Here is a 20209-nt window from a genome sequence, read left to right on the forward strand (position 1 = left end):
ACCCCTGTGCCCCCTGCAGGAGATGCCGTGTGACCTTGTGCTCACCCCTGGTGACCTCTGTGTGACCCCTTTGACCTCTTTGACCTCTGTGTTACCGTGCAGGAAATGAACTGTGACCTGTTAATGATCCCCTGTGACCTCTCCTTGACCCCGCAGAAGATGGCGTGTGACCTGTCTGACCCTCCATGACCTCTGACCCTCCGTGACCTCTGACCCTCCGTGACCTCTGACCCTCCGTGACCTCTGACCCTCCGTGACCTGTCTGACCCTCCGTGATCTTCGTTGCCCCGCAGATGACTTGTGACGTCCTGTACTGACCTCCGTGACCTCTATCTAACCCCGCAGGAGACGACGTGTGACCTTTTCCTGACCTCCGTGACCTCTGTCTAACCCCTCAGGAGATGACGTGTGACCTGGTGCGCAAGCAGCGCTCGCTGGTGCCGGAGGACGGCCAGCCGCCGGGCCCCGGTAAGATGGTCTGGGCCATCCGCTGTCTGGTGAACTCTGTGATTGCCGGCACGCTGGTCGGCGTCGGCTTCCTCACGAGGTACCTGCTGCAGCAACAGCAGGTCAGCAGCTGGGACGGGGTGGCTTTTATACCGTGGCGGTGTTTGGATCTTCGCCCTCAGAGCTGCTTCTTGACCAGTGTTAGAATATGAATTGACGTATGCTAGAGCTGTGTCTCACGACCTTATGATGTGGTGTGGATACGAGTTTGAAAGATTCAGCCACGTATAAGATAAAAAACTGAACGTTTTCCATTGATTGCTGCGGTTTATTCTTCCTGTCCTTGTTTACGCTGCCGTATGCTATTAAATCTATCACCACTATATGTCTCATACCGTCAATTACTACCGCACCCTTCGCCTTCCCTCAGAACGTGTCGCCCGGTTTCCTGCGGGTGGCGGCGTTTGCCGTGGTAGTCACCGTACTCGTGTACCTGCTTCCGTTCGCGTTCAGCGCTCTGGCGCAGCTGGAGCTCTACGGGCAGCTACGATACCAGGTCTACGTCACTCTGGCTAGGTAAGGGAGACTGAGCGGGAGATGGGAGGGACGGGGGAGGGAAGGAGGGAGAAGGAGGCTTTTACAGGCGGAGCTCTACGGACAGCTGCGATACCAGGTCTACGTCACACTAGCGAAGTGAGGGGACTGGGGAAGGGAGGAGATGAATGAGAAAGGGGATGAGAACTGAGAATATGGAGGAACCAGGAAACTGTTGCGAGGGACTGGGTGTGATGTTGGCTTATATTAGGCGGATAAAGATGATAGCGGGTTGCTAATGGGGGAGAGCATATTTTTGTTTTAAATCGAATCCACTGGGCGCCTCATAGCTAAATGTGTGTGTGTCATTTGGGTGTGATGTTATTTGACCCCCCTTCGTTCTCAACTGCAATTTTTTGGAACCGTGTAGTATTTCAAATTTTTATGTCGTTTGCAGGACCATCGTGCTGGAGGCTGTCATCCTGGGCGTCACCATCAGTTTTTGGCTGGATAAACAGACGGGAAAACAGGTGGGTACTCACGTCATATTCTACACCTCCAATGGGATATTGTATCACATTATTCACAACCCTATTGGCTTTATTGATCGTACGTTGTAATGTTGACAGTGAATGTGATGCGGTGGGCGGCCTACATACTGGTGCAGTTTCAAGGCTAACCGAACCATGTCAACGCTTTGGAATTCATCTAACCAATCGTGTACATAAGTGTGCAGTGTCCTACCGTGATGCCTCTCCCTTTTCCCCTTCTTGACCCCGGTCTCACCAGCTACACTTGCTGTTTAAGTGCTATGAGAGTGCCTTGTGCAGCGTACCTTTGTAACACCCTTTTCCCCTGACCGTTTCATCACACGTTACCACTGTGTTCCAGTGTTGGGAGAGCGAGCTGGGCCAGGTGATTGTGCAGCGCACCATCCTAATACCCTTTCCCCTAACCCAGCTCACCCACTACCACTGTGTTCCAGTGTTGGGAGAGCGAGCTGGGCCAGGTGATTGTGCAGCGCACCATCCTAATACCCTTTCCCCTAACCCAGCTCACCCACTACCACTGTGTTTCAGTGTTGGGAGAGCGAGCTGGGCCAGGTGATTGTGCAGCGCACCATCCTAATACCCTTTCCCCGATCCCAGCTCACCCACTACCACTGTGTTCCAGTGTTGGGAGAGTGAGCTGGGTCAGGTGATTTACCAGCGTACCTTTGTAACACCCTTTTCCCCTGACCCCGCTCACGTCACGTTACCGCTGTGTTTCAGTGTTGGGAGAGCGAGCTGGGTCAGGTGATCTACCAGCTAGTCATCATGGAGTTCATCTTCACACTCGTACTCTCACTCCTGGGAGAGTTTGTCAGGAACCAGCTGTTCAGGTGGGTGCACACTACACGGTAGCGTATGTAACACTGTTGGGAGAGTTTGTCAGGAACCAGCTGTTCAGGTGGGTGCACACTACACGGTAGCGTATGTAACACTACCCCACTGTTTGGAGAGTTTGTCAGGAACCAGCTGTTCAGGTGGGTGCACACTACACGGTAGCGTATGGAGCAGTACCCCACTCCTGGGAGAGTTTGTCAGGAACCAGCTGTTCAGGTGGGTGCACACTACACGGTAGCGTATGTAACACTACCCCACTGTTTGGAGAGTTTGTCAGGAACCAGCTGTTCAGGTGGGTGCACACTACACGGTAGCGTATGTAACACTACCCCACTGTTTGGAGAGTTTGTCAGGAACCAGCTGTTCAGGTGGGTGCACACTACACGGTAGCGTATGGAGCAGTACCCCACTCCTGGGAGAGTTTGTCAGGAACCAGCTGTTCAGGTGGGTGCACACTACACGGTAGCGTAGGTGTAATACTACCCCACTGCTGGGAGAGTTTGTCAGGAACCAGCTGTTTAGGTGGGTGCACACTACACGGTAGCGTATGTAACACTGTTGGGAGAGTTTGTCAGGAACCAGCTGTTCAGGTGGGTGCACACTACACGGTAGCGTATGTAACACTGTTGGGAGAGTTTGTCAGGAACCAGCTGTTCAGGTGGGTGCACACTACACGGTAGCGTATGTAACACTACCCCACTGTTTGGAGAGTTTGTCAGGAACCAGCTGTTCAGGTGGGTGCACACTACACGGTAGCGTATGGAGCAGTACCCCACTCCTGGGAGAGTTTGTCAGGAACCAGCTGTTCAGGTGGGTGCACACTACACGGTAGCGTATGTAACACTACCCCACTGTTTGGAGAGTTTGTCAGGAACCAGCTGTTCAGGTGGGTGCACACTACACGGTAGCGTATGTAACACTACCCCACTGTTTGGAGAGTTTGTCAGGAACCAGCTGTTCAGGTGGGTGCACACTACACGGTAGCGTATGGAGCAGTACCCCACTCCTGGGAGAGTTTGTCAGGAACCAGCTGTTCAGGTGGGTGCACACTACACGGTAGCGTAGGTGTAATACTACCCCACTGCTGGGAGAGTTTGTCAGGAACCAGCTGTTTAGGTGGGTGCACACTACACGGTAGCATAGGTGTAACACTACCCCACTGTTGGGAGAGTCTGTAAGGAACCAGCTGTTCAGGTGGGTGCACTCTGCACACTACACGGTAGCGTATGTAACACTACCCCACTGTTGGGAGAGTTTGTCAGGAACCAGCTGTTCAGGTGGGTGCACTCTGCACGGTAGCGTATGTAACACACTGTTGACACTGTTAGAAGAGTTTGTAAGGAACCAGCTGTTCAGGTGGTTACTCGCTACACACAGCACACGGCACAGGTCAGGTTGGAGTGGAAGCGTGGGAGTTTGAAAATGGGTACCTACCTATGCCAGATAGGAAATGTGATCGCACCACGTATTTATAGTAATCAGACTGCCTTCGAGAAGGACAACATTGTTGAAGCAACAACATATTCTTCCATAGTAGTGAACATGATTATGGTGCCTAGATTAGCATGACCTCTCCATGACTGCGCCTCAAGACTTTAACACATTGATAACTAGTCAACAAATATAACGAATTAGTTTCCATACCTATCAGGCTAATAGCCCAGCCCTGACCCCACCGCCGCCTTCTTCTAACGCTTTACGTCCCACAGGGCGGGTCTGACGCGTATCGGCCGTCCCAAATTCGAGTTGGCCAGCAACACCATGTTTCTGGTGTACTCGCAAACGCTCGTCTGGCTGGGCCTCTACTTCAGCCCCCTCATCACCGTCATCGGCACCGTCAAACTCTTCTGCTCGTTCTACGTCAAAAAGGTGGGCGCGCAGGGTCAAAGACATCGGCAGTCTAGCAGGAATGGTAATGTTTTACTAGGGTGGTTTAGCCTTTTATGAACTGGTGTTTTCGTTGTAATGTTGTTAAAGATTTCCTTCTTTCTTTGATTGATTACGACTCATTTACTCTAATTGTTAATTTCATCTGTCATTTGTGCTTACGGGAATTGCAGGGTATAAACGCGTTCTACGTTGTTATTATATTTTGTACTCTTTGCATTTTAAAGTCCGTTTTGGACTTGCTTGGCCGTTTATGTTGGAGTATTCGTTCCATGAACTTTGATATTTGAAATAATCATTTTAACCAACCACCCCACGTCATTGACGCAGTCCAGGCCATCCGGTCCCCAGTTCAGGTCAGCTGCCCGCTCCAGCTGCGAGCCGGCGGCCATTTATAACACATACCACCCGCTGCGGTCCCCAGTTCAGCTGTCTCTCCAGCTGCGAGCCGGCGGCCATTTATAACACATACCACCCGCACTGGTTTCCAGTTCAGCTGTCTGTCCAGCTGCGAGCCGGCGGCCATTTATAACACATACCACCCGCACTGGTTTCCAGTTCAGCTGTCTGTCCAGCTGCGAGCCGGCGGCCATTTATAACACATACCACCCGCTGCGGTCCCCAGTTCAGCTGTCTGTCCAGCTGCGAGCCGGCGGCCATTTATAACACATGCCACCCGCTGCGGTCCCCAGTTCAGCTGTCTGTCCAGCTGCGAGCCGGCGGCCATTTATAACACATGCCACCCGCTGCGGTCCCCAGTTCAGCTGTCTGTCCAGCTGCGAGCCGGCGGCCATTTATAACACATGCCACCCGCTGTGGTTTCCAGTTCAGCTGTCTGTCCAGCTGCGAGCCGGCGGCCATTTATAACACATACCACCCGCTGTGGTTTCCAGTTCAGCTGCCCGCTCCAGCTGCGAGCCGGCGGCCATTTATAACACATGCCACCCGCTGCGGTCCCCAGTTCAGCTGTCTGTCCAGCTGCGAGCCGGCGGCCATTTATAACACATGCCACCCGCTGTGGTTTCCAGTTCAGCTGTCTGTCCAGCTGCGAGCCGGCGGCCATTTATAACACATATCACCCGCTGTGGTTTCCAGTTCAGCTGTCTGTCCAGCTGCGAGCCGGCGGCCATTTATAACACATACCACCCGCACTGGTTTCCAGTTCAGCTGTCTCTCCAGCTGCGAGCCGGCGGCCATTTATAACACATACCACCCGCACTGGTTTCCAGTTCAGCTGTCTGTCCAGCTGCGAGCCGGCGGCCATTTATAACACATACCACCCGCACTGGTTTCCAGTTCAGCTGTCTCTCCAGCTGCGAGCCGGCGGCCATTTATAACACATACCACCCGCACTGGTTTCCAGTTCAGCTGTCTGTCCAGCTGCGAGCCGGCGGCCATTTATAACACATACCACCCGCACTGGTTTCCAGTTCAGCTGTCTGTCCAGCTGCGAGCCGGCGGCCATTTATAACACATGCCACCCGCTGTGGTTTCCAGTTCAGCTGTCTGTCCAGCTGCGAGCCGGCGGCCATTTATAACACATACCACCCGCTGTGGTTTCCAGTTCAGCTGTCTGTCCAGCTGCGAGCCGGCGGCCAACTCGTGGCGCGCGGCACAGACGCGCACCGTGTTCCAACTGGTGGCCTTCGTTTCCATGATGGCGGCCATGGCGGCCGTCGGAGTGGTCGTCTTCAAGTAAGGACCGGTGTTGCTTGTTGGGAGCGGGTGTTGATGTGTTGTGTGGGGTGTCATCACGCTGGGTCTGGTGCTGCCATGCTGGGTAGGGAGTGAGGGTCTTGCGCATGGATCCGTTTCATTGCTGATCCTTGGAAGTTCACTAGACTGGGGCTAGTATGTTGATAGTTATTACTTCGGTATTTGAATTTTTATTCGACAAAGCGTGTTTATCTGTAAAGAGTATCGCTAAGTTTCGAAACAATAACGTCGAAGCAGATAACTGATATGCGCCTCGCACAGGCATGCTACCTATTTGCGCATTTAGTCCTGCTCATTGTAAGCGAAAGACTGGCGACAACTTTTCAACGTTAGCAGCTGACATTATCCCTATCAGCTCCGCTCTCCCGCGTCCCTTCCCACAGGTCTCGTAATTAGCTGGTAACTCTCGGACCGTCAGCTCCGGTTTCACTATCGTCTCCGCTCTCCCGTCCCCCACAGATTGCGCACCTTCTCAGACCACTAACGGCGCCGCTCTCCCCGTCTTTCCCACACAGAGTGCGCAGCTCGTCGTCATGCGGCCCGTTCCAGGATCTGTCGCAGCCGTGGCAGGTGGTGACGGACATCGTGGACCAGTGGAACGACCAGCTGGTCTACTACCTCTCCTACATCACCTCGCCGGGGTTCGCCGTCTACGTCATACTCATACTCTGGTGCGTGGCGACGATGTCGATTTACAGCGAGTTGTTGACTACAGTGTCTTTGTAGTGGCATAACGTAAGATGGAACAAGGCGAAAGAATTGTCTCTACCTGCACAGAGCTTCAAGTTTTTTTTTTATAAATTTAGTCCGAACCTTTTGATAGGAAGGATTCACAAGGACAGAGCCACCGCTAAGCGAAGCTTGTTGCGGTGACCCTGCCCTCTACCCTCCGATCGCGCAATTCCGGTTCTATGGCAGAATTTAGAGTCCAAAGTTTAACGTGCGCACATAGCCGCGCACGGCCGGTTCCCTCACTGACTTCGCCTGGCTACGGCCTGCCACCAACCGCAACCATACCTGTCAGGAGGCCCATAAATGTCTAGCGCCCGTCGCGCTTCGAACCCGGACTGTTGTAACCGGGAACGCGTGCTCTCACCACGCGGAGTCCAACGCTCTTACCAGCTGAGCTACGGGACGGACAAGCGGCAGGACAAGTTTAATATCAATTTGAAGATTTACCGTAGCAAATGCTAATATGACCTCGTCAAAGTATCTCCTGCCTTCCTCTTACCCACATCCCCTTCATCACCCTTGTCTTGACTTCAGTTTCGAACCCCGTTGTCTCTGACTATTGATCCGTAACCTGTGATCCCTCATCCTGCCCTGATACCCCCTGACCTCTGCCCCCTGTCAATGGTCCTTTCACTTGACCCTTGACTGACTTCTAACCCCTTTACCCTCCGGTCGTTTCAGTATCCTGGTGTACTTTGGCCGGAACCGGGCGCGCATTCAGCAGCGTCGGGTGACCGCACTGCGGGGCCAGCTGCTGCTCGAGGCGCAGGATAAACGGCTGCTGCTCAGGATGATCGACGAACAGTCGCGGAAACTGAGGGACTCGGGAGGTAAGAGAGAGGATGAGAGGGTGAGAGAGGAGAGAGAGAGTGAGGGAGAGAGTGTGGGAAGGAAGGGATGTCTAATGTCTATACTGGGGAGGGGTCCTGCGGGGTGGGGGAGGGAAGGTGCTATGTGGGAATGAAAGGAGTGCCTAGCCCGTAGGATGTCACTCAAGCTTATGTGAGGGTTGGACGAATGGTGTGCCATAGGGGTGGGGGAGTTGAATTGCGAAGAGGTTTGAGATGAAAGAAAGCTGCACACGTGCCATGCCATACCATGGTTAATATCGAACAAAATATGGTCGACCTATGCATTGATTGAAGAGTCGCATTCAATTTCTCTTCTTTATTGTATGGGTATTGTTCAATGTGCATGCACTCTCCATCACGTCGTGATGTTTCTGACGTCGTCACGTTTCTGTGTGTGTTTTCAGATGACTCCCACGCGGCTCAGTCCAGCTCTGATCAGTACGCCCGCTGAGCACTGGACTTTGGACATCGTCTCAACAACGACCACTGAGGAGCACTGAATGGGAGGAGTTAACAGTTACGACTGAGGAGCGAGAGGATCGTAAACGGACGACTGAGGATTGAAGAGTGGCGACTGAAAGGGCTTAGTCGGGACTGGCTCGGTCCTATAAAGCAGCAGTGCAGTTCTTTCATTTAACGTTAGATGGCTATTGACCACTCTTCATGACACTGAGGCACCACCCGTCGAACTGTCTCGGTCTATGTCAGAGTAGCTGCGAGACAGTCTCAGTCAATATCGGGAAAGCAGTGAGACAGTCCTAGTCGATGAATGAGAAGCTATGCGGCCTTGTCAGTCAAATTTGTCGAGTTTTGACATGTAGGCATCGCCTTGGTGGAACCCTATTACGGAAGTGTCTTGCTGGAGTCTATGGGATCACGTAAGTTGACCGAACGCTTCGTAGCGTTTACGAGAGAATCGCACAACGGCTAGCAAGTTTATATGAGGATCATCGATATTTTCTACATCGCAATATTCAGCCGGCAGGTTGATATGTTGATTCAAACATGATGAAGAAGAAGATATTTTATAGAGATTTTCTGGGTGGATTCCGCTAAGAACGACGTGTCTGCGCGAGCAACAGAGTCTTCCGTATCGGCAACTTAGTTGAATTATGTATTGCATTGTTACTGGTCACTTTACAAAGTGAGTCGCGTATTCTGGTACTGATTCTGAGCTTAGGAATTCGGCTTTGAGGCAGAGAACTTATGAAATCGAAATGGACAGGGAATATGTGACTTGTGATTATTTTGCTGGTGAATAGTGGTGCCATTCATGTCGGTGATTTATTAGGAAAACGTTAATCAAACGAACCAAAGAGGCTTTTGATTCGAGCTTTTCATAGCATTTGTTCAGGGTAACCGTTGCAACGCTGCATTGAATGGGGCTTCAGTTGAATGGTGTTGTGTGAATACCAAGATTGATATATTTCAGACGTCGATATTGAATGGATCGTCATTTGTAGTTTCTTTCAATCTGTGTGTCTGGTGATGGCACTTCATTATGTTCTGTCCTAAACGCTCATACATAGTTGTCAATCGCTTTAGATATTATCTTCGAACTTCTAGATATTGTGTTTGTGCATGATCAAGGAGCATCGTGTTTGCTTTACGTAACATTGAAACTTCTTTAATTCGGAAACACGTATGGCATGTATAGCAAGTTTTGTCGTGATCTATCTGAATTTAGGATACACCTGCAGCTATGAGTGCCGCACTATGTACTTTGTTCCCTGCTTTGCCGTTGTTCGTGCCTGTATTCGTATGTGAAGGCACGTAGAGAATGCACAGGAGAAGTTTGTCGTTCCCTTTATTGTACAGGGTAGCTGAGTAAATTTTAACGACATATTTGAAGCTGTCGTTGATTGTTGCACCCTGAGATTTACGATAGTATTATAGAAAAGCGCCGAGCGTTTTGTGGTAGATTGTTTTTCAGCGCATTTTAAACCACCGCGATGTGTATGATGATATGCTGTATGCGTTTGTGGTATTGTTGAAGGTAGTGGGCATACTTAGTGAAAATCGATACACTTCCATGATGCGCCTTCCAATATTTGCTCTATTGCAATTTGCAAAGCCTTGCAATGCTTCCAATGTCTATCGCGGTTGTCAGCGCCGTTTTGAGCCACTTATTGCTGTTTCTCAAATTGATGTTACGATGTCCCGGTTGTTGAATGCGATATCAGCAAATGTTTTGATGAAACATTGGTAAATAAAGGAGTCGGCTCTCCGATCATGTGTTGTCAATGAATGTTGTTCGTGAATTTAGAATGATACAATTTATTTTGACAAGGGATTTTGTCCTCAAATTCCATTTACTGTCGTTAGTTAAATAAGTTCTTGAAGAATTTATTTAACTTCTAGGCTTGAAAATGTGTGAATATTGGAACGGTGGGGTCTAAGGTTGCAGAGCATGAAACATCGTCAAACTGTCAATGGCAAAGTTTTCCAGGAGGCTGCACCGATGCCTCGGCTTTTTCGAGCGAGGCAGGCCCGAACCATGGATGAAGTATACCTAATCCATGCCCGAACCAAGGCTCTAGGGCCCGAACGAAGGCTTGAGACAGGCAACATTTTCCGTGCTTTCGCCGTTCAGCACGTCATGGTGAGCGTATAACTTCAACGATTTGACCTTGGGAGCGGATAAGATACTGATGGGACTGCTTCAATTATTGTCATAAAATAAAGGCTTGTAGTACTAATAAATTATTATTTGAGACGTTTTGCTTTATCATTCAAAACAACACGTTACCTGTTCCAACACGTTACCCAGCCCACACGTTACAGGCTTGGAGAGAGGCCAAGTACTCTGGACTTAGTATTTACCAATGAGGAGGGTATGGTTCGCAACCTTGAGTACGGCCCTGCCCTGGGTAGAAGTGATCATGTGATCCTTACCTTCACATTGATGTGCTACGCACCTGCGCCATCCTCGCTGCCACGCATGTATTCTCGCACCAACTATCGTTCATTGACTAATGTGCTTGAATCGTGCAACTGGGCGGTGATGAGGAACATGAGTACTCAAGAAGCTCACACCTTCTTTAGCTCGTCAATCTGTGCAGTCATTGAGTCATGCTCCAGCATCAGAAAGAAGGCCTCTGACCATAACATATACCTATATGAACCGCCAAGCCCTCCAACTAAGGAAAAGGAAAAGGCTATTTATTGTGGAGCACTTACTGCCGAAGCCACGATGAACTTGATCACGTCAGGTACGTCAGGTGTCGAAACGACCTGAGGAACGTGACCAGAGCCCTCCGGAGACAACATGAGCAAAAGCTGGTACTGTCAATCAAAGATAACCCGAAGTGCTTCTGGCGGTATGCAAATTCACGCCTCAAGACCAAAAATGGCATCGGCGACCTAGAAGATGAGAATGGAGAAACGGTGTCTTCTGATAAGGCAAAAGCTAACGCCATGAACAGATACTTCAGTAGCGTCTTCGTCGAAGAAGCGTCAGGCACCATCCCTGTCCTGGAGCGCCCCCATCACGGACCGCTTCTGGAGGACGTCGAAATCTCCCCGCTACGGGTACACACTAAGCTGGCAGCGCTGCGGGCACACAGCTCGCCAGGACCCGATGGCCTTCACCCTCGCGTACTAAAGGAGAATGCAGCCGTCCTCTCCCACCCACTGAGCTGGATCTTCAGGAAATCGCTGGACTCCGGGGATGTCCCCCCAGAGTGGAAGATCGGCAACGTGACTCCGATATTCAAGAAAGGAGATCGCCGCCTACCATCCAGCTACAGACCGGTGAGCCTGACATCCGTCTGTTGTAAGGTCCTCGAATCTGTCATCAGGGATGAGCTCCTGCACCATATGTCAGCAAACGGCCTGCTTCACAGAGCTCAGCATGGTTTCCTGGCAAAGCGTTCGTGTAGCTCCCAATTGCTTGAGGTACTGGAAGACTGGACCGCTGCCTTGGAAGACCGAACCCCGGTGGATGTGGTCTACCTAGATTTCGCCAAAGCATTTGACTCGGTGCCGCACAAACGTCTTCTCGAGAAGCTGAGGTCGTATGGTGTCGGAGGTAAACTTCTCACCTGGATACAGACCTTCCTAGTTGGCCGTCGTCAACGGGTGCTGATTCAGGGCTGCAACTCGGAGTGGGCACCTGTCTCCAGCGGTATCCCCCAAGGTTCAGTATTGGGGCCGACGCTGTTCACAATATACGTCAACGACATGCCATTAGAGGTCTCAAGCAATATGAAGATGTTCGCGGATGACACGAAGCTATACAAGCCACTGACAAATCCATCCGATCGTGGTGCTGGCCTGCAGGGTGATCTGGACGCTCTGGCACGATGGTCCTCAAGGTGGCTGCTGCCGTTCAACGCAGGAAAGTGTAAGGTGATGCACATGGGCTCAAGAAACCCTGCACACGAATATAGGCTGAACGGGACGCCCATCGCTGTGGTAGACGAAGAAAGGGATCTGGGGATCATAATCGACTCTGAGCTGAAGTTTCATACGCAAACGGCCGCGGCCGTTTCAAAAGCCTCACAGCTGCTCGCGGTCATCAAGCGATCCTTCGCTCACATCGATGAGACGACCCTACCCTTGCTCTACAAGGCTCTCGTCCGCCCCTTTCTGGAGTTTGGGAACGCCGTCTGGGGACCGTTCAGCAAAGGAGACCAGAAACGCTTAGAAAAGGTCCAGAGACGCGCCACGCGTATGGTGGAATCCATCAAGCACCTTCCCTACCCCGAGCGTCTGGAGCGTCTCCGACTGCCGTCGTTGTTCTACCGCCGCCGCAGGGGAGACATGCTGACGGTCTACCAGCTGTTCCACGGTGGAATCGATGTGCCGGCAACGACCTTCTTCACCAAGAACGAGACCGAGCTGACGAGAGGACACGGGTGGAAGCTGCTCAAACCCCGAGCTGTGACTCTCGCCCGACGAAGCAGCTTTAGCGTCCGCATCATCAACGACTGGAACGCTCTACCTGCTGAGGTCGTATCAGCCGAAACACTCTCGACATTCAAGGCACGACTCGACCATCACTGGACCCACCTAATGTATGTCATGCCACAACCTTACGAGTCCTGAATGTCTCTGCAAGTAACTCGGTGAGAACGGGACCTATAGGCCAAGTGGCCTTTTCTATCCCGATGACCTTCAAGGTAAGGTAAGGTAAGGTAAAACACGCCTCGAGTGGACTATTAATTTCGTTGCAGTGTTTTGTTGGAAACTCTTCCGCTTCTCTGCAAACACTGCGCGGGTGCGTCGTTCCTGGCACCCGTGTTGTGATTCGTGTGCTGCAAGAGTGGGCAATTCAATTTAATTTTATTTAACAATAAAAGCAACATTCGTTTGGAAATAATGTAATTTTTTATAAACTTAGACCTTGAGTTCACATTCTTTAGCCGCCGTAGCAATGCATATTCCTCAGAGCTTTGGTCAGAATGCATGTCGCTGCAGCGTGTGTGGGTCTGGGGCTCAAGCTGTGAATCTAATACAAATAAGTCAACTGCTCAAGGTAAGTGAAGTATTTATTGGTGAAACCACGGTTATTGTTATCAGTGATTTGTGACAGTATAGGATTAAGCAATAGTTGAGTTGGGACCATGGCAACATGACAACAATACTAATACGTGGTGAGCTCAATGGATCACTTCAGTTGCCATAGTTTAAGGATACACTAGGTGTGCCATGCTAGCTTAAACATGTTGGAGGGTTTTTCATGTAGTCCCTCTGAATTACTGCCCATCACCAAAGGAGTCAAATTCATACGTATAAGTTACGACCAATGTCACACAACACGTGACACATCCTTTAGGCGTTACAGATTATATGGATCACCGATTTTCAAATGCTTCTTAGTTCATTCTTTGCATTGTTGGTCACCCTTTTTCACATTTTGCAGGGGTGTCTGTACATTATTAAAAAAGGCAAAAATAGATTGATGGTTTAACTGCATTCTACATAGGCCATCTCGATTCTATCCTGTCCTGTGTCTTTAAAAAAGACATGATAAAATTTTATAGGGTGAAGTGTAAGTTGTACTTCAATTGAAATAGTTGCAGGCCTGTAGTAGGTGTTATGTGATGCAAGAATTATTCTTTCAGAAATCCAAGCTTTCACTTGAATTACTGTGCCATTGAATTATTAGGTATTTAATTGATTGCAGAAGCAGCAGTATCGATTGTAGGCATCAAATCACTTACGATGCTTTTTAATTACTGGCTCTTTACCAGGTCTGTCATGTCTGGTGCCTACATTTCATCTTTTTCTCCAAAAGTCCTTTGATCCATGTATTTAGGCTTTATTTATCATTGTGGAAGTGGCTCTGGAGAGCTTCAAGCCACTATCTATGCATGTTTGACAGAAATGACTGCCACACATTGATATGAGTGTATTCAATGAAACCACAGGAGAGCGCACACTGGTACAAATCGAAGGTAGAGTGGGCCTTGGAAGGCCCCATCCGCCTGGAGAGTATCTGCAACAGCTGTGATCGTCTTGTGAAGACTGCAGACCATCTCAATTACCGGGGTTACATGAGCAAGTAAATGCGTATCAGGAACGGATTTTCCTATTCGCTCACCATTGTAGTCCGTTTGTAATGCGTATTAACTCTGCTCATGTAACCCCGAGCAATGTAAGTGGGGTTAACTGTTGTCTTTCTTGCTGTCTCAACTTTCAAGCACCAAGTGTTTCAAGTATATTGTGCTTTTGCTTTATCTTTACCTGAGCTGTGCCTTGATTGCCATCATTTATCCATGACAAATGTATCACCATTATCAATGTTTCTTGAAATATCCACAGAATGAACTGGTTTCCACTTTGGCCACCCTGCAGCAGAAGCACAGCTCTCTGCAGCAGGCAGCAAAAGATAGCGACTCCAAAGAAGTGACAGGAACTGTGATCAGTCAAAAGCAGACTGTGGACATTGTGCAACAGGAGCAGGTAATATACTATACGTGATGGAATAAATATTTAACCGTGTACTCCAGTCCAAGCTGTTCTATAATAATTGGATAATATATTTCTTCAAGGAAGTTTTGTGCAATTTGTAAGCAATAAGCACCTCAGTTGTCTGCCAAGTGCCGGTCAGAGTGAACTTTGTACAAAGAGCTTCTGTTTTAAAGGATTATCTTATACTCATTGTCTTCGCCCAAGCATCACTTGACCAACCTTCTCCTCCCGGCAGGCATCCGTCCGGCGTGTTGGAGCAGATGACGTCCTCATCACCATCTGGGCCGACCACCGCCTCTCCTCCCGGTCCGAGCCCCAGGCGGAACAGAACTCCGCAGTGGTGGCGGAATCTGTCTCAACGGTAAAGCGCGCTGATAATGAATCTCAGACGCTGGGAAAGGAGGCTGAGGAAGATGGAACCGCCATTGAGGGACGTTCGACTACGAAACGGACACGAAAGGTAACTGGTCACAGTCAGCTGCTTTGAAATGACTTGAATAAATCCGTCTCTCGTGTCCACTTTCAGCACCTGAATATGAAGAGTGGTAATCTTAGATTAATTCATTTCATTTGCCCTTGAGCATGGTTTTAATACCCTGCTTCAATCCATTTCAGACGACGGCGCGCCTCTCTTGTGATGTGTGTCATCGGTCATTTGGCACCGAGTCAACATTGGCCCGACACAAGAGGCGAGCGCACAGGAACAACGGAGATGATCACGACAGCCTCGCGAAAGACAGTGCTCGCAATACAGGCTCTTCACTACAGCAGAAGGGTAATTCAGCTGCTGCCAAGCGAGGGGACAAGGATGTGGGAACAGTTATTAGTAGGAGGAAGAAGAGTGCACCTCGCAAGTGTTCGACAGAGGATGATTATGATGAACATCGGACCCTGACCGCTTGCGATAACGTCAGGTCCCCTCTAGCTTCATCTTCTCATGCGGTGAGAAGTCGTCTGCAGCCGCGTGATTTGGGACTCGTGGCACGCAATCCTTCCGTTGCAACGTCAAGTGTGGTTGCTTCTGATGCTGCTGGAAGTGGTTATGATGAGTCACGCTCCAAGGCAAACGAAAACTCGACAAGAACGGCGATGAAGGCCGGGAATACTGAAGTCGGGTTCACGGATTCAGGGCCAGAACAGGATCCAGTCAGCAAGGATCAATCATGGTTTCAGCCGGATTCTCCTGGTTCTCGCGACCTACGGACTCTTACACCGCACCATGAAATGTCCGAAATGTCGCAGTTCCCTACACCTTTGCTTACGGAATCGACAGACACAGCCGATGAACCCGTGTTAAGTCGGCTCCACCCGGAAACTGCATCGGAACTCCTTGGCGACAAGGACAGTTCCTTGGAGCATACCATTTTCCCTTCTCTCGCCACGTCGACCACTGCTTTTGGCGCTGAGGCAGCGGAGTCATCTGCCACTTCAGGCGTGAATGAGCCCATTGACATGGGAACAGACAGCCAGGAGCTTACCATTGCTTTTGATACTGGCGTGGAGCCACCGCCCTCTGGGACAGATACTCAGCAGTCCCAGCAGAAATCCTGTCCCACTTCTGACACCAAAATAAAGCGAAAGGCCGACTCTGGAGCGACCATCAGTTTTCGTCATAGCGTCACAGGAGGTGAACCGCCGAAACTGCGAAGGAGAATGGCCAAAGACACAGAGACCGAGTCTGAGAATAGCGAGAAGAAGGTGTCGTCGCCCTCTAAACGGAAAAAGAAGTCAACTAGCCGTCGCCGGTCGCGACAGACGCTGTACGAGAGGCACGGAGAAAAGTGGCGGTGCCTGGAGTGCTCCGCTGTCTTCAACACCAGAGTGAGTTCACTACCGAGGTGGTTGGCTGATGCAACTATTTACTGTGTTGGTAGAGATTCATTGAATAGTGCGTAGTCTGCCTCTGGCCGTTTTTTCATATGTTTCAATATCTGAAACGCTGAATTTTGTGGAATTTCCTCCAAATAATATAATATACATTTTCCACAAAGGTCGCTTCGACTCGCTTACTTATGTTTTCCATATTGCTGGAAAATAATGTTGATGATAAATTGATTTCTAACGCGCTGACTATTGATGATCCTGGGTCCACGGCAGGCCTTTCCGTTCACTACCCCACCCCCTGTTACAGACCGGCGCGCACGGTCACGCGCTGACCCACACGGAGCCGGACGGCGGCCGCTGTCCGCGCTGCAGCAAGACCTACGCCAACGCGTATGCGCTGCGCCGCCACCGGGCCGGCTGCCTCTCCGGCCGGCCGCCCTCGTGTCCCGTCTGCGGGAAGGTTGTGGCCGACCCGGCCTACCTGGCGCACCACGTGCTGCTCCACTCGTCAGGCGCGCCCAAGAAGCACCAGTGCGACCGCTGCGGCCTGGCGTTTGCGGCGCCGGCGCGACTGCGGGACCACATAGCGGTGCAGCACAGCAACGCTGAGACGTCGCACAAATGTGATATCTGTCAGCGGGAGTTTAAACTGCAGCATCACCTGCGGCGGCACTATCGCTCGGTCCACACCACTGAGCCGGCGGTGACGTGCGACGTCTGTGGGAAGGGGTTCAAGCGCGCCGACCACCTGCATGCGCACATGACCGTCCACACGGGGGCACGGCCGTTCGTCTGCGTGCAGTGTGGACGGGGCTTTACGCGCGCGGACACCCTGGCGGACCACTCCAGGCTGCACACGGGCGAGAAGCCGTTCAAATGTGCCGAGTGTGGACAGGCGTTTAGGGAGCACCGCGGATACAAACGCCACCTGAAGACCAAACATAAACCGGCGGAAGGGGATGAGGTGGGACCGCTGACGATGAGCTTGTAGTGGCGCGGAGATTCGTAAGGCCGTCCAGTGTCGTATGAGAGGTACTGTGGCAATATTTATTGTGTACCTATCGATGTAAACGGTGGAGCTCGATCGCTGCTTGTGAGAGCAGTGTAAATGTATGTCGATATGTCTTTCTATCACCATTGAAGTTGATATGTCATGCTTTGTATGATTACTGTACTGTCATCTTTTCAGAATGATGCGAGCATTTAGAATAACAAATCTGGTACCGATACAGACTAATCATAATCGTTTCGTCAGGTTTACATATCTCTTCTAAGTTCTAAGCTGTATGATTACAGAGCATTTGACTGATCTCGACGATTCCAGAGCGCTGTGCTTGTGAATGGCGAGCTTGTGAAGAAAACATTCAAATATTCTTTTTAGATGTGCGTTATTGTGGTATGCTGTCATATTGCAGTGTTCTGCGTGCTTTCAAAATAACCACAAAACCAATAAATGTCTGAAGGTCGATAGCAGACCATTATGCAGTTGTTTCCATTTCGTGTTGTTCAGTGATAAAACCAAGTGACGACAGTGGCTTACCTAGCTTGTCCATGTTGCAAACATTACGTGGTTTGGAGGGATTCGTGAACATGTATTCATTCGAAGCTTTACTCGTAAGGTCAAGGTCAGCTGACGAGTCACGGCTACCTGGGTCGAGTGGGATTCGAGTCAAGTGGCCAATCTGGCATCAGCTCATCACTCAACGGGTTTCGGTTTCCATACTATACGAGCACGAAGGCACATGGCTCATTCTGCCGCCTGAGTTTGGTTGTCTTGCTTTCTTTACGCTGATGGCTCATTGGCAGTTATGTCTCGTGTTTGCCAACATGCCGAAGTCCTCATCGATTTCCATATTTGTCTCTAGCTTTGTCTGGCGGCTTTCTCACGCTTCTGAAGCTATTTTTGGCCCTTGGCTTCTAAATACCGAAGACACGATCAGCAACTTCAATAAAGCTAAATTTATGCGGTAGCAAACGTTCATTCTTGGAGATACGGTAGCGTCGCCGTCATGTCCATATCCGCCTCGGCTCCGACGCGCGTGATGTCGACGCTGGGCCGTGACGTGATGCCCGGTGACGCCGTGCTCGACTGTGACGCCAACGACGTCCAGGAAGATGAGGTGGCAGAGCTGGTGGCCCTGTACGCCGACACCTGCGCCCTGCCCTGCGAGACGATACTGTTCCTCGAGGTGAGTAACCAAGGATGCCGACTCTCTGGAGTCTCAACGTTTGTGTTGCAACTGTTCATTGAGACAGACATGTTGGCAACGTATTCTAATCACCTGTAACCTACAAGCATCGTTTTGTTTTATCGTCAACCGTTTGTTAGCAGTTTTTCATACTGACTTCTTATCCACTACCTTTCGCTATGATCAGGCTCGTGGGTTCTTTCAATCTTCTGTATCGTTTTAATCGGATCGCTTGTTGGTGCTGGTCACTAAGTTACCTGGCGTTTTCCTGTTTTCCTGTGTTCCAGGAGAGCGTGCTGCCGGTGCTGGGCGACGCATTCCGCGCCCTGGTCATCGAGATCCGTCGCCAGCGGTCTGTGGAGCGCGCCTACTCCCGTCTGAACGCGCTCGACTTCCTCACCTCGCACCTGTACTCCAACAACCCGCTGCACCCGGACAGACCGCCTCACGACGACCTGATGCACACGGAGCTGGCGGCGCGCCTGCTCAAGTGCCGTCCGCGCCGGCCGCTGCCGCTGTGTCTGCGGCTGACTGACGAGCGGGCTGCCTCCGTGGTACAGCGCTGGTACCGCGGCTACCTGGTGCGCAGGAGGACGGACGTGGCGCAGCTGAGACAGTACCAGGCGCGCCTGAGGAGACTGGCACGGCAGGAGGGGGCGCCGACGGGACCGGTCGGACCCCAGCGACGGTCAGGAAGAGCCTGCCGCTAAAGAGGAGAGGGACTGAAGGAGGGACTTCCGAGACCGCGCCTGCCGCTAGTGATGACTAACCGCGGCAGAGTGCAGTCCTTCCGAGTATGGGATATAGCGTGGTGAGCGAAATGCGGTGGCGATGAGGGACTGAACTGGAAGGATTGCCGACTGGCGCTGAACAATCTTTCTCGACTCTCGAGTATCCGTTAGGTATGGTGTCGGTTTATGAAGTTACGATTGTGGAGTTCCTTTCACTCCTAAGTGAAATGATATGATTCGCTGTCTGCAATATAGCTGTTTATTTGTCCCGTGTGTATTGGGGGATTTGGCGTTCTTTTCTGTCTACTGAGTCTGACGGGTTCACTCAGATAGAATGGATCGTTTAGCTTACTAAAGTGGTCTGAAAGGGTCAAAACTACTCTCCTTCTGTGGGTCAACTGCTACTATAAAAAGGTTCGGATGAAGGTACGGTGACATGCGTCCTTCTAACTGTACGTGTACCCACAGCTGTCAATCACCGTTAATGACCGCGCTACCCTCGTCCCTCCCAGCATCTCCCCGGGTCACCCCGGTGCAGACGCGGTGCATGTCGGCATGCACTCCTGAGTGGGCCAGTGGGCCTCTGCCTACCGCCGTCTCGTCCCGGACCGTCTCGATGGGACCGGTTCGCCCTCCCCGGGGTTCAGATGTGTCCGCCGCCCGCAGTAATTGTACCGTAACTGCGCTGTCGGATACCTCGGCAGCCTGACCTGCCCCCGAAACATGTGCAGAAGCGCTGGCGGACGGCCGGCGGCGGCGGTCATACGGTCACTCATACGGGCTTCAAATTACCGTGTTGTTAGAATCAACTGCATGGTGCATGTTTCTCGGACATGGTTAGAGTTAAATTACGGAGGGGTAAACAAAAATAGGGCCAGGAATGGACGAGTGGACGGCATGGTGTAGGTTTTTGACCTCACATGACCACACAGTCACGAGTCAGGTCTGTGAACCCGTCACCGTGTCAACTGCGAGATAACCGTGATTAGCAGCAG

At 51.0% G+C, this 20209-nt stretch overlaps 3 protein-coding genes across 8 annotated transcripts in view; all 3 read left to right on the forward strand.

The window, feature by feature from the left end:
- The window catches only part of LOC122365306 (transmembrane channel-like protein 7), a 24344-nt gene extending 14562 nt beyond the window's left edge, over window positions 1-9782 (forward strand). For both annotated transcript variants that reach the window (XM_043336425.1, XM_043336424.1), the window contains exons 11-19: window positions 399-569; window positions 878-1023; window positions 1439-1511; window positions 2253-2362; window positions 4076-4235; window positions 5818-5948; window positions 6485-6640; window positions 7383-7531; window positions 7957-9782. In XM_043336425.1, the coding sequence (XP_043192360.1) occupies window positions 399-569; window positions 878-1023; window positions 1439-1511; window positions 2253-2362; window positions 4076-4235; window positions 5818-5948; window positions 6485-6640; window positions 7383-7531; window positions 7957-8003 (1143 nt within the window). In that variant the 3' untranslated portion in view covers window positions 8004-9782. The remainder of the gene's footprint in view (window positions 1-398; window positions 570-877; window positions 1024-1438; window positions 1512-2252; window positions 2363-4075; window positions 4236-5817; window positions 5949-6484; window positions 6641-7382; window positions 7532-7956) is intronic.
- Window positions 9783-12771: 2989 nt separating this feature from the next.
- Window positions 12772-17775, forward strand: LOC122365300 (zinc finger protein 184-like). Of its 5 annotated transcripts, none has more exons than XM_043336417.1 (6): window positions 12772-13031; window positions 13927-14060; window positions 14321-14461; window positions 14706-14930; window positions 15086-16291; window positions 16602-17775. In XM_043336417.1, the coding sequence occupies exons 5-6, from the start codon at window positions 15560-15562 to the stop codon at window positions 17283-17285; spliced, it is 1416 nt and encodes a 471-aa protein (XP_043192352.1). In that variant the 5' UTR covers window positions 12772-13031; window positions 13927-14060; window positions 14321-14461; window positions 14706-14930; window positions 15086-15559; the 3' UTR covers window positions 17286-17775. The 5 variants fall into 5 exon arrangements, with proteins under 5 accessions (XP_043192352.1, XP_043192354.1, XP_043192350.1 ...); XM_043336416.1 differs by having other exon boundaries at window positions 12786-13031; window positions 13927-14153; XM_043336419.1 differs by lacking the exon at window positions 13927-14060.
- Window positions 17776-18145: 370 nt separating this feature from the next.
- Window positions 18146-19480, forward strand: LOC122365301 (IQ domain-containing protein K-like). The gene is made up of 2 exons (XM_043336420.1): window positions 18146-18483; window positions 18771-19480. Exons 1-2 carry the CDS (start codon window positions 18304-18306, stop codon window positions 19191-19193), a joined length of 603 nt encoding a protein of 200 aa, XP_043192355.1. The 5' UTR covers window positions 18146-18303; the 3' UTR covers window positions 19194-19480.
- Window positions 19481-20209: the final 729 nt, after the last annotated feature.

This window comes from Amphibalanus amphitrite, unplaced genomic scaffold (assembly GCF_019059575.1).
Source record: "Amphibalanus amphitrite isolate SeventyFive unplaced genomic scaffold, NRLGWU_Aamphi_draft 000729F_arrow, whole genome shotgun sequence".
NCBI lineage: Eukaryota > Metazoa > Arthropoda > Thecostraca > Balanomorpha > Balanidae > Amphibalanus > Amphibalanus amphitrite.